This window comes from Elephas maximus, chromosome 8 (assembly GCF_024166365.1).
Source record: "Elephas maximus indicus isolate mEleMax1 chromosome 8, mEleMax1 primary haplotype, whole genome shotgun sequence".
Lineage (NCBI taxonomy): Eukaryota > Metazoa > Chordata > Mammalia > Proboscidea > Elephantidae > Elephas > Elephas maximus.
In genome coordinates this window covers 65,042,232-65,055,307 of record NC_064826.1, presented here as the reverse complement: position 1 = coordinate 65,055,307, position 13,076 = coordinate 65,042,232, and the positions used below count along the sequence as shown (strand labels likewise).

At 34.6% G+C, this 13,076-nt stretch overlaps 1 protein-coding gene across 11 annotated transcripts in view; it reads right to left on the bottom strand.

Annotated features, from left to right (window-relative positions):
• PPP1R9A (protein phosphatase 1 regulatory subunit 9A) overlaps window positions 1–13,076 on the bottom strand; it is a 364,328-nt gene that overhangs the window by 122,589 nt on the left and 228,663 nt on the right. For all 11 annotated transcript variants that reach the window (XM_049894806.1, XM_049894804.1, XM_049894811.1 and 8 more), the window contains one exon: window positions 12,212–12,316. In XM_049894806.1, coding sequence (XP_049750763.1) covers window positions 12,212–12,316 — 105 coding nt within the window. The remainder of the gene's footprint in view (window positions 1–12,211; window positions 12,317–13,076) is intronic.

Genomic DNA, 13,076 nt, shown 5'->3' with positions numbered 1-13,076 from the left:
AATTGTAAGCATTACTTCTTTGAAATTAATTTTTTATCTTATTATACTAATTTTAAGAATTTTCTACACTTATTTCAATGTTGCAAGCATGATGAATACACAACTATTGACCATATATAGCAGATAGCTTTCAAAAAACATAAAATTGAATGCAAATGGCACTGAAAAGCAAACACAAATTGTTAGAAATTTCCTTATACTGAAGTAAAATCTCTTCCCTATAACATTTCTTTCTCACAATTTCTGTCCATCTGAACTAGGGTGAGTCATCCCAGATTAAAAGAATACTTAACCCTTTTCCCAGAGATCATTCTTTCTAATGTTTTACAAGTGTTACCATGTCTTCTTTAAATCTTCCATTTAAATCTTTAAATTGTTTACCATGTCCTTGTTCAAAAGACATGGCATTCCTTTCCAAATCACCATCACAATCAGTATCATTAATTAGCATGGTGCTTTTAAATGCAGTCATAACTGTTATCCTACTGAGGGCTAATTTACATACAGTAAAATTGACCAAATTTAGGTTGACAATCTGATGAGTTTTGATAAACGCATACACAACTGTGTAACAAACATGACAGCCATAATACAGAACACTTCCATCACCTTGAAAACATTTGTTCCTGCCCCCTTTGCAGTCAATCCCTTCCCTCCACCCCTGATTTCGGGGAATCACATATCTTCTTTCTGTCACCACAGTCTGCCTTTTCTAGAACTTTATATAAATGTAATCAAGCAGCATAGGCTCTGTGTCTGGCTTCTTTTACCCAGTACAATAGTTTTGAGACCCATACATGATGTTCAATGTATTCCTAGCTGATTCTTTTGTATGGCTGAGAAATATTTCATTGTATGGAATATAATACAATTTGTGTATCTATTTACAGTTAAAGGACATTTGAATTTTTTCTAGTGTTTAACTACTATGAATAAAGCTCATATGAACAAAATATAAATCTTTGTGTAGATATGTGACTTCACTGGTTTTGAGTGAGTAATTAGGAGTGAAACTGGTCAGTGATATGGTAAGCATATGCCTAACTTTATATGAATCTGCCAAACTGTTTTGTGAGGTGGCTGCGCTATTTGGCATTTCATCAATGAATGCACATTCAAGTTACTCCACAGCACAATCAATGCATAGTGTTACCTATCTTTTAAATTTTAGCCATTCTAGTGGGTATGTGATAACTTCTCCATGTGAATTTAATTTACATTTCCCTGAGGATTAATGACTCATGGTGACCCCATGTATGCAGAGGAGAGCTAGTCCCCAGGCTTTCAAAGCTGTAATCTTTCGGAAGTAGGCTGCCAGGCCTAATTTCAAGCTACCAACTTTTCAGCTAGCGGTTGAGAGCTTAATCATTTGCTCTACCCGTGGGGTTGCCATGAGTCAGAATCAACTAGTGGAAACTAACAACAATAACAATGATTAATGATACTGACCAGAATTTCCTGTGCTTAATTATTTATCTTCTTTGATAAAGTATGTCTTAAATGATTTACACATATTTAATCAAGTTGTTTATAGTCTCATTGAATTATAAAAGGGCTTCTTATATTTTAAATACTAGTCTTTTACCAGATGATTTTGCAAATATTTTCTTCATTTTGTTGCTTGCTTTTTCATTTTCTTAAGGGTATTTTTTGAACAAATGTTTTAAATTTTGATGCAATTTATCAATGCTTTCCTCTTATACCTCTTGCTGTGTGTCCTTAAAAATCTTAAACCCAAGTTCATGAAAGTTTTACATGTTTTCTAAAATTTTAATGGTTTTAGCTGTTTGATTTAGATGTATGATCGATTTTGAGTTAATTTTTATATACTCTGTGAGATGGGGTCAAGGTTGTTTTTTTTTTTTTTTCATATAGCTATATAATTGTTCCAGCACCATTTATTAAAAAGACTATAATTTTCTCCCACTGGATTACCTTGGTGCCTTCATCAAAACTCAGTTGTCTATCCGTGCAGGCCTATTTTGGAACTCTCTATTCTGTTTCCTTTATCTAGATTTCTATCCTTATGTATAGACCATACTGCCATGATTACTGTAGCTTTCAGGTAGCTAAAGTCCTCAAGCTTTGTTCTTTTTTTAAAAAACTATGAATTTTTACAAACAAGCCTGCTGGAATTTTCACTGGCACTGTATTTAATCCATAGATCAAACCGGAGAAAACTGAAATCTTAACAATATCAAGTATTCTGATCCAAGAACATGGTGTATTTCTGCACTTATTAAGGTAATCTTTACTCCTTGGCAATCTTTTGTTTTAAATGTGGAAGTCTTAACGTATTTTGTTAGACTTAGATATAAGTATTTCACGTTTTTGATGTTACCATGTTATTTTTTTATGTTCTTTTTAATCTGAATTTCCAAGTGTTTGTTGTTGTTAGTATACAGAAAGATAATTTTTGTATATCAACCTTGCCTCCTGTAACCTTGTCTGATTCACTTATTAGTTTCAGTAGCATCTTTTGTAGATTCCTTAGGATTTTCTACATAAATAATCATGTCATATGCGAAGACAGAGTTTTACTTCTTCCTTTTCAATATGTGTGCTTTTCCTTTCTTATTCTCGCCTCAGTGAACTAGCTATGACCTCAGTACAATCTTAAACAAAAGTGGTGAAGGTGGATATCCTTCATTGTTCATGATACTAGGCAGAAAGCCTTAATTAAGTCTTTCACCATTAACTCTGATAACAGCTGTAGGTTTTACTTAGATTCTATTCATCACACATTAAAAAATATCCTTCTAGTTCAAGTTTCCTATTTTTTTTTAAATCATTAATTGATGAACTTTATCAAATATTTTTTTCTACAATTATAGAGATGGTCTTATGACTTTTCTCCCTTATTCTGTTAGTATAAAGAATTTTATATAAGTTGATTTTCAAACATTAAACCAACCATGTATTCCAAAGATATATGCCACTTGGCCATGACACATCCTTCTTATATGTGGCTGACTTAAATCTTCTAAAATTTCACTACGGATTTTTGTATCTACACTCATGGAACAATTGTGTGTAATGATTATTATTTTAATGTCTTTTTTTGATTTGGGTATGAGCATAGTGCTGGCCTCATACAATTAGGTTGTATCCACTCTTCTTCTACTAACTGGAAAAGATTGTATAAAACTGGTATTTCTGCCTGTAGTATCTGGTAAGATTCACCAGTGAAACAAACTGGACCTGGAGTTTTATCTGTTCTAATGACTTTATAGTCTGCAGTTTAAAATTTGCCTATAATTAAACATGGTCCCACAAATATAATTTGGCTTTTAAGGATATCCAAGAGAAGCATCATTCAGTATATTCTAAAAGAAAATTGAATAGGTGGATAAACTTGCTGATTCAAACAAACTGAATCTAAATGACTTAAATTATTAGATAATGCAATGATAATGAGAATGGAACTTTATTCTAACTTTTTAAGTATATTTGGTGAATAACATTCTATCAACCATCATAAAGACTATAGGTTTTTAATGATAATTACTTTTTTTTTTTTTTAGGTTTTCGCCAAGAACATTTGAAATACACAGTAAATGCCCATTAAATGTTATTAATCTAAATTGAAAAGGAAAGAGCAGTAAATACATTACATAATAAGTAATGTATAGCATAGGCTAACCTAGAACCAGTCTGGATCGACTAAGTGCTCATCACCACAGTTACCTGGAGCATGGTACTGACCCTTCCCTGGTCAAAGTTACTGCAATGCACTAAACAGTAGTAAATGATATACTGCAAATATGGGTCAATGACTTGTTTCAGGGCAAGACATACCAGCCTAACAGAACTGTTTAGTAACAGTAATTGGATTTATTCCTTGTGCTTGATTTGGAGGAGCCTGGGAGTTTTCAATGGATGAGGCCAGTCAAGTAGTGGGAACGTGACTAAGTGACCAGCTTGCTAAGAGACCCCTACTATACACAGATCTTTAATAATTCACACACATGCCAGTGACGGATCTGGAGCCAAGCGAGTCTTATGCTACCCAGAGATGGGAAGGCAAAGAAGACTACCCCTGAGCTCTCCATACCACCCCAATGCTTATCTTTCTCCTGCTGTTGCTATACTATACCGTTTCTAAGAATACAAGGAGTTTTCTGAGTCCTTTTCCTAATCATTTACTTGATTAATGTGATGTTAGCACAGTAATGTCAGATATTTGTTTTTTAAGTGATGTCAGAAAATAGGGGAATTAATAATAGTTTTACCAACGCTTTGAGCCAGGTCTGAGTTTCAGATCCCCCAGGAACTTAGCCTAGTTTGAGCTTAACGTTTTTTTTAACACGGGCCCAATATGTACATATAAATGATACAGGTTGAAAATGAAAATGTGTATATTCTTGTAAGTTATCATATTAAAATACTTACACTATGATTTATTTAGTGTGCTAAAAACGGCATATTCATGGAGATTTCTTTGGTACTATTAGCTCATAAAGGTTCCTGCATGGCACATATGGTTTGCTCTTGACTACTAACGTAAAGGTTTGTGGTTCAAACCTACCCAGCAGTACTACAGAAGAAAGGCCAGGCAATCTTCTTCCATAAAGATTATAGCCAATGAAACCCTAGGGAGCAGTCCTAACCTGTAACATATGGGGTCAACATGAGTCAATCTGATAACAATGGATATTTTTAATTAGTTCATAAACTTTCACATAGCAATGAATCTTGAAAAAACAAAGCAGTGCAAGAAGTTAGAAAGAAAATGATTCCCTGTACTTGTGGGTAAAGTCACAGAAATTATTGTGTGATTTTAATTCATATCCAGATGTGGATGCCAACTTCATACATATATTTCCAGGAAATAAAAATTTTAATCTCCAATACTTAAAAAAAGATAATCACAATCTAATCTCAGTATTGATTTTGTCATCACCACTACTAGGCTTCATATCATTCCCCCTCCTGGCTCTTTAAAATCATGACTTTTACACATCTCTCCTAGGCCTGTGCTTAGTAGCTAGAAAATGTCAAACTAAATTTAGTAAGCAGATTACATCTCTATTTGAAAATAAATTTTAATATTTATTTATTATATCTAAGTTGCCAATGAATAAGAAACATAGAAATGTACATACATCACTTAATGTCACGTACCACTTAACATCCACGATACGTTCTGTGAAATAGGACGTTATGTGACTTGGACATTGTGCGAACACCATGCCAAATCAGGTCCCTGGAGGCCACTGTCCTACTGCCCAGGGTGGCACATGGAGCATAGGGTCCATGAAACATCAGGGCATGGAGACCCCAGGGCTCAGGAGAGCCTGGTGCAGTCAGCACAGGTTATCCACAACCAAGACCTCTGACTTTCCAAAAAGACCAGGAGAGTCCTATTGTGTTGTGTTCGGTCCTGTTCTCTGATATATATCCTATTCACTGATTAGGATTTCCAAACTCTGTTATGCAGCATATGACTGTCTTTTTTTTTCTATTATTGTACTTTAGATAAAGGTTTACAGAACAAACTAGCTTTTCATTAAACGGTACATATGTTGTTTTATGATATCAGTTAACAACCCCAAGGACATGTCAGTACTCTCTCTTCTTGACCTTGGGTTCCCTATTACCAGCTTTCCTGTCCCCTACCTTCTAGTCCTTGCCCCTGTGCTGGTGTGCCCCTTTAGTCTCATTTTGTCCTATGGGTCTGTCTAATTTTTGGCTAAAAGGTGAACCTCTGGAGTGACTTCATTACTGAGCTAAAAGGGTGTCCGGGGGCCATAGTCTCAGGGTTTCTCTAGTCTCTGTCAGGCCAGTAAGTATGGTCTTTTTTTTTTTGAGTTAGAATTCTGTTCTACGTTATTTTCTCCAGCTCTGTCTGGGACCCTCTACTATGATCCCTGTCAGAGCAGTCAGTGGTGGTAGCCGGGCACCATCTAGTTATACTGGACTCCGTCTGGTGGAGGCTGTGGTGGTTGTGGTCTGTTAGTCTTTGGGCTAACGTTTCCCTTGTGTCTTTGGTTTTCTTCATCTTCCCTTGCTCCTGAAGGGCTGAGACCAGTGAGGTATCTTAGATGGCAGCTCACAGGCTTTTAAGACCCCAGACGCTACTCACCAAAGTAGAATGTAGAACATTTTCTTCATAAACTATATTATGCCAATTGAGCTAGATGTCCCCTGAGACCATGGTCCCCACAGCCCTCACCCCAGTAATTCGGTCCCTAAGGGAGTTTGGATTTGTCCATGGAGCTCCATGACTGTATTTTAAAGTTTTTTGATGCTGTTTTTATATTAATAACTTATGAAGAACTTCCATCTAAAAAATATTCAGATGATGGAAATATTCTTTCCAATAAGGTAAAATTGAGAAATGACTTTCTTCTTACTAATATTCATTTAATTAAGACACTGGATTAAATGATTTCAATCATTTAAGACACTGGGTTAAATAAATTGGGGGAGCAAAGGAGGCAAAAGGTCTCATATGTTGATATCAAGATTTTTGCTAAGTGAATGGGGAAATGAGGTGTAGACCTTTAAAAGACAAGGAAAGAATGCTCTGTAACCCCAAGGTCAAAAAAGCAGTCTGAGTGATGAGTGCTATCAGAAAGAAGAACTCACTAGGGGATAGAGAAATCAAGGAGGGCTGCTTGGAGGGCAAATGGCTGAAATATGTTCTCCAAGACAGGTAGGTTCTAAAAAGAAGAGAGGGCATTTTACATAGCAAAAAAACTGGCAGAGAGAATCATAAAAAAGCAGTAATACACAAGTCATGTTTGAAGGATGATGGCTACACAAATATAACTGTACTAGGCATTAATATAGGGAAAGCTAAGTGATAAGACCAGTAATGAAAGATGTTTAATACCAGGCTAAAGATCTTAGATTCTACACAAAATGAAGGGCCACCAAAGCCTGCTGAAGAGGAAAGGTACATGATGAATGCAGACGTATTATTTCTATCTGCAGGTCTTTGTCCTTCTACTGGAGTTACACAAAATGAATCAATTCCTTTTTCCATGATCGTCCTTTAGATATTTGAAAACTGCTATTATGTCCTCCATTAGGAGTAATGATGTGCTCCACAGATCGAAGAAGGGAGAGACTGAAATCAGGAGACCAGTTAAGAAGCCATTTGCAATTTGTGCAAGACTTGAAATGGTAAGAGCACAAAATTATGTGTTGAACAGTCAGGGTGAAAAGACAGACATAAAATTATGTGTTGAACAGTAAGAGTGAAAAGGCAGACATGGCTGTGATTTTATGTAACTACAAACCTTTTTTCCAATTCAGAAATGTTCTTATAAGTTGGAGTATATTCAGAATATATATTATTTATTTCATTATTGAATTTGCTTTAAAGTCTAATGGTCAGCTTAATTCTATCATATACAAACATCATTATTAGCTTTCTGTATTATTAAGACAAACATATTTAAGATTACTTCTGACACAGCTTCAGGGCTCAGTAAACAAATATTGATGTCTCCTTCATAGTAACACTGTTTTTGTGGGCATACTTTAGTATTTTTTAGCACTAATCATAGTTATAATATAAATTAAAATGCTATGTTCTATTCATTGATTATATGAGTTTATGTAATAACTTAAAACATAAATTCACAAGTCATATCCCTGGTGCTAAGAAGTTCATTATACTTGGAATAGATGAAGAGTTATGAAATATGGAAACAGTTTTACCTAAAATAAGATTTCTAACCCAAAACATTAATATTGATTAATTACCAGTTAAGTCGTTAGTTCAGGAATGAAGAATTAACTCCACTTACTTTTTAAAAGCTGAGTTACAATAACACTGATGGGGAAAAGGGTCATATGTAAATTTCTCTACCAGGTAATGCATGCCATTTATCTAGGTAATTTACCTAACAAATCATTTTATGATACAACTAACCTGAATACATTTATAAATATTTTATGGTATTTTGCATTCCAAAGTCTAGGATTTCATGTATTATAATCACTAGAAGAATCGACTCGATGGCAAATGCGGCTTTACTCAGTATTTGCTCTGGAAGGAACTTGACAAATCATCTAGAATCAACCCTCTTGCTTTATAGGTGAGAAACTGAAGCCTATGTAAATTTAGACTTCCAAAGTAATAAAGTTAATGGCAGAGCTCAGGTTAAAATTTGTCTCCTGTCACCTAGACTCTCTCTGTTATTCTAAACATGATAGCATGTTAGCTGAAGGTGCTTTGAACTTGGAACTTTATACCTATAACAGGTGGAGGCAGTGGATGATAAACTCTAATCCATCAAGGACCAAAAAAGTATCATTAAAGAGTAAAGAAGACCAGGCATAAGAAAATAGGACTAGGGGGCTTTCTTTGTCTACAGGCATTAAAATTCAAAATTTTTAAAACTTTTTAAGACAACACAACATACATGTAGGCCAACTCCTATGCGAACTCACCAGCCTTCCACTTTAAATCTTCTCTCACATTAATACTCTATGCCAGTGGTCTCCAAACTTTTTTTGATAATTACTTTATATTAAAAAGGAAAAAAAGCTCTAGCACACCCCATGCTATATGTTTACACGAGAGCTTTATAAACAAATGCACTAATTTTAGTGATGGTTTTGGCATTTTTATAACTTTTTGCTAAATTTCAACTAATACATTTATTTTAAAAGGAAACTGAAATGAAATTCCAGATCTCAGTTCCACATGTATATGTGATGAATATTTCTGCAATGTGTCAAAATGCCCACAGAGTTCTGGGCCCTTTCCTAGAACTAGCAGCTGACCAACTACCAATAACTGAAAGCAGGCCAAGAGATGGTGGGAGTTCCCAATATGTGGTCCCCAGTATGTGGTTCCCACCACAGCTTCTCTCAAATTATCCTTATCTAGAATTAAATACTTTAAAATAAAATCCAAGTTTGAGGAGGTTGCTTAAACCCTACCAAAGATAAGCCTAGGCTCAGAGATTGCTGAAACACAATGTGAACTTTTTATTATTATTATTATTATTATTATTATTATTATTATTATTATTATTATTATTATTATTATTGTGGAAATATAGACAGCATCACATTTGCCACTTCAACATTTTTCTCATACACAGTTGAGTGAGATCAATCATATCAACCATGTTATGTAACCATAAACTTTTTTTCTTGGACTCACTTCTACCCTAAAATGTCACTGTGGCCCCAAGAATCTAGGAACTTGACACTCTCAGACCTTGGGCCCAGAAGAGACAGTCTTCACCTTTCTTCTCACATTTGGCTATAGATGATACAACAGCAGAAAATCTGGGAACAGACTAGGCACATCCAGGCAAAATCTTACTTTAAGATCTTTCCATAATGTCATAGGCAAATTTCATTTTGAATGAGAAGAAAGACAGGAGAACAATAATAATAAAACAAGTGATGAAATTTCATATCAATTTAAAATGTATCAGATTAGTTTACGGAACTGTCTTACTGTGATTCTCATTCTTTCCTAACCCTCATATTAAGTTACCACCACCAGTACTAACACCAACCCTGTTCTCCTCTGGCCCAGTCCCCACACATATAAGTATCTGTGTGACAATAATTCCACCTGTACCTCACACAAAACTTCCCTGCAAAATAAATGCACTGCCAATGATATTAATAGGGGTTTCCATATATCACATCATTGTCCCTTTGATTATAAGAAGCAACAATAATATCGAGCAAAAGTTATTACTCTATAAACAGGTAAGTCGCCTAACCAAGTTCAAACAGCAAGTACTGAAACTGAGTTTCAAACTCAAGTGTTACGATTACAGCTTCCAAACTTTCTGCTCTTCCTGATGACAGGAGGGAATCAGTATGACAATAGCAAACGTAGCCCTCTACTAAGATCTAGAAACTTGCAATATAGTCCCACTGTCATCACTTGCTCCCCAGTAACCTCCAACAGATAACTGAGGTTTGTTTTTTGTGTTTTCCTGGCCTCCAGTTTTCTCACAGGTAAAACAGGATTAGACAGTATGAATTTTAAGATACTTTTCAGTTCTAATAACAAATGTATCTATCATATCTCTATAAAGTAGATTTGTACCCATTTCCTCATTTGAATACTTCTATGGTCCTAAAACTTAAAATATTTTATTTATATGCCAGTTTTTTACTTTTTTGGCCAAGAAGAACAGACATAATATGAACAATGTAACAATTTCATGTTTTAATCACAATTATAGCTTATCTAACACAGAAATCAAAATTGAGTCCTATATTATCACTGAAAAATGCAGTCCCAAGAACAGACAGCAATCTGCAAAAAGACAATCACATCTAAAGAGGAGTCCATCAGATCAGACAGTTTTAACTGCCCTCTTTTCAATTATTTTACATACATTTCTCAGGGCCCTTGGTATTCTAAAAGCATCAACATAAAATAGCACCCATAAAAGTCTTTTAGGTTATATTTCTCAAAACATTCCTTCATCATTGAAGAGTGCTTTCCAATTGAAAAAAGCAAGAAAGTCTAAAAGTCTAATACTTAAACTCATGCTTGTACAACATAAAGCACACTGCAGTAAAATCCAAATGTTACGCTCTTTATAGCAATATTAACTCACGGATATTTTCAGAATATTCTAGAAGTTTCATTTTGATAATGAAAACAATAAAATACATTCCTAAATACACTAATTAAGTAAGGCCTCCTGATGTGCTCCTTCATAGGATTTATGAAAAAGTATAAAACATAAGCAATGATATATTAAAAAAATAAGTAACCTGGGACCAAATAAAAACTGATTTCAAACCTTGACGTTAGTTGGTTCAGAACTTCTTTCTTATTCTTTTTCCAATCTACAATTTTCAGAACCTCAGGACTGGACCAAAATTTCTATGTTCAAGGACCATACTCTTTGTCTCATTAAACTGAAAAAATTATACTTAACCAAAGAGTGATCTTAACTGATTAACTGATTCTTAAAAACAATAGAGATTTTAAAAATGTATTCTTTGACCACTGAATATGTTCAATTTCAATTTACTATGTAACTGGTTTGGTTAAAAGAATTTTGGCCTAAATTCTTATTTATTGAGGATTTAACTAGAAATTCTATCTTCCCAGTAATTCTTACTGTATCACCAATAAGGCATATTAACATAGCTCAATAACTAACCACACTAGATTCACACAGTACATTTACTTGTCTTCATATCTTTCTAGAATATTATAACTTTTAATTTGAAATTGCATTCACATGAAATAATTATGATAAAGAAGGAAAAATTAAAACTAAAGGCAATAAAAGAGACAAATAACCCAATCAAAATATAGGCTAAGGACTTGAATAGACATTTCTTCAAAGAAGATATACAAATAGACAATAAAAATATTAAAAAATGCTCAACACCATTAGTCATTAGGGAAATGCAAATCAAAACCACAGTGAGATATGACTTTATATCCACTTGGATGGCTATTACCAAAAACATGAAAATATCAAATGTAGGTGAGGATGTGGAGAGATTGGAACCCTCACGCTTTGCTGGTTCCTCAAAAAGTTAAACATAGAATCACCACGTGAACCAGCAATTTCACACCTGGGTATATACTCCAAAGAACCGACAGCAGGGAGGCAAACAGAAACTTGTACACCACTGTTCGCTGTAGTATTATTCACAATAGCCAAAAGCTAGAAACAACCCAAGTGTCATCAACAGATAACTGGATAAACAAAATATGGTATATATGTAGAACAGAATATTAATCCAGCACAAAAAGAATGAAGTTGCAACACATGTACAACATGGATGAACCTTGAAAATATGCTAAATGAAATACATGAGACACAAAAGGACATATGCTTCCATTTATACAACAAATGCACAGAGACAGAAAGTAGATTTGTGGCTACCATGCACTGATGTACTAAAGGCTCTCTGTTTGGGGCGATGGAAAAGTTTTAGAAACATAATGGTGATAGCTGCACAACATTGTGAATGTGATGAATGCCACTGGACTGTATACTTGAAAATGGTTAAACAGGCAAATTTTATGTTGTTTATATTTATCACAATTAAAAAAAAAAAGGAAACTAACAGCAAGTTTTTAGTACTTAGATGAAATTCTTATTATAATTACATAGATTTATAGGGTTGCAATGCATTGGAATCGACTCAACAGCAACAGGTTTTTTTAATAGGTATAATCATAACAAAACTAAAATTCAACAAAATATAAAAACCAAATCGTGCATATGTAAAGTCTCTTATTTACCTGACATTGCCCTTTGTGTTTCTGAGAACTGTTGCAGCAAAATTCTGTGTGACACCCACCAAGCTGATTCCATCCACTTCCACAATCTGGTCATTGACTTGTATTCTGTGGGAGGGAAAAAAAATAGGTAAAAATTACCCACAGTTAATTTTTCTGATAGTACTTTATCATTCCCAATGAATAAGTTGACAAAATGTTTAGTTTTTAAAATTTATCCAAAATTTATCTTTTATATACAGGCTCTAGATACAACCTCCAGATCTTAGTCATATGCTTAATGTTTCTGAAAGACGGTTTTGAAGAATAGAAATAAATAATAGTAAATGGAGAGAGTCAGTTTACCAAATATGCATTTTTTTCTCACAAAGAACTGACAGCTGCTATATGGTAGTACGGAAACCCTGGTGGCATAATGGTTAAGAGCTACTGCTGCAAACCAAAAGGTCAGCAGTTCAAATCCACCAGGCGCTCCTCGAAAACCCTATGGGTCAGATCTACTCTGTCCTATAGGGTTGCTATGAGTCGGAACTGACTTGATGGCAATGGGTTTCGTTTTGGTTTTTTGGTTAGCCCTGATAGCACAGTGGTGAAGCACTTGGCTGCTAACTGCAAGGTCAGCAGTTGAAACCCACCAGCTGCTCTGTAGGATAAAGATATGGCTGTCTGTTTCTATAAAGATTTCAGCCTTGGAAACCCTATGGGCAATCTACTCTGTCCTATAGGGTCGCTATGAGTTGGAATTAACTCAACAGCAATGGGTTTGGTCTTTAATGTATGATATATTTACATCATATTTTGTCCTTAATACATTAAATAAAACATAACAGATCCAGTTGAGATACTGTTGGCCTTAATTCCCAGTTCC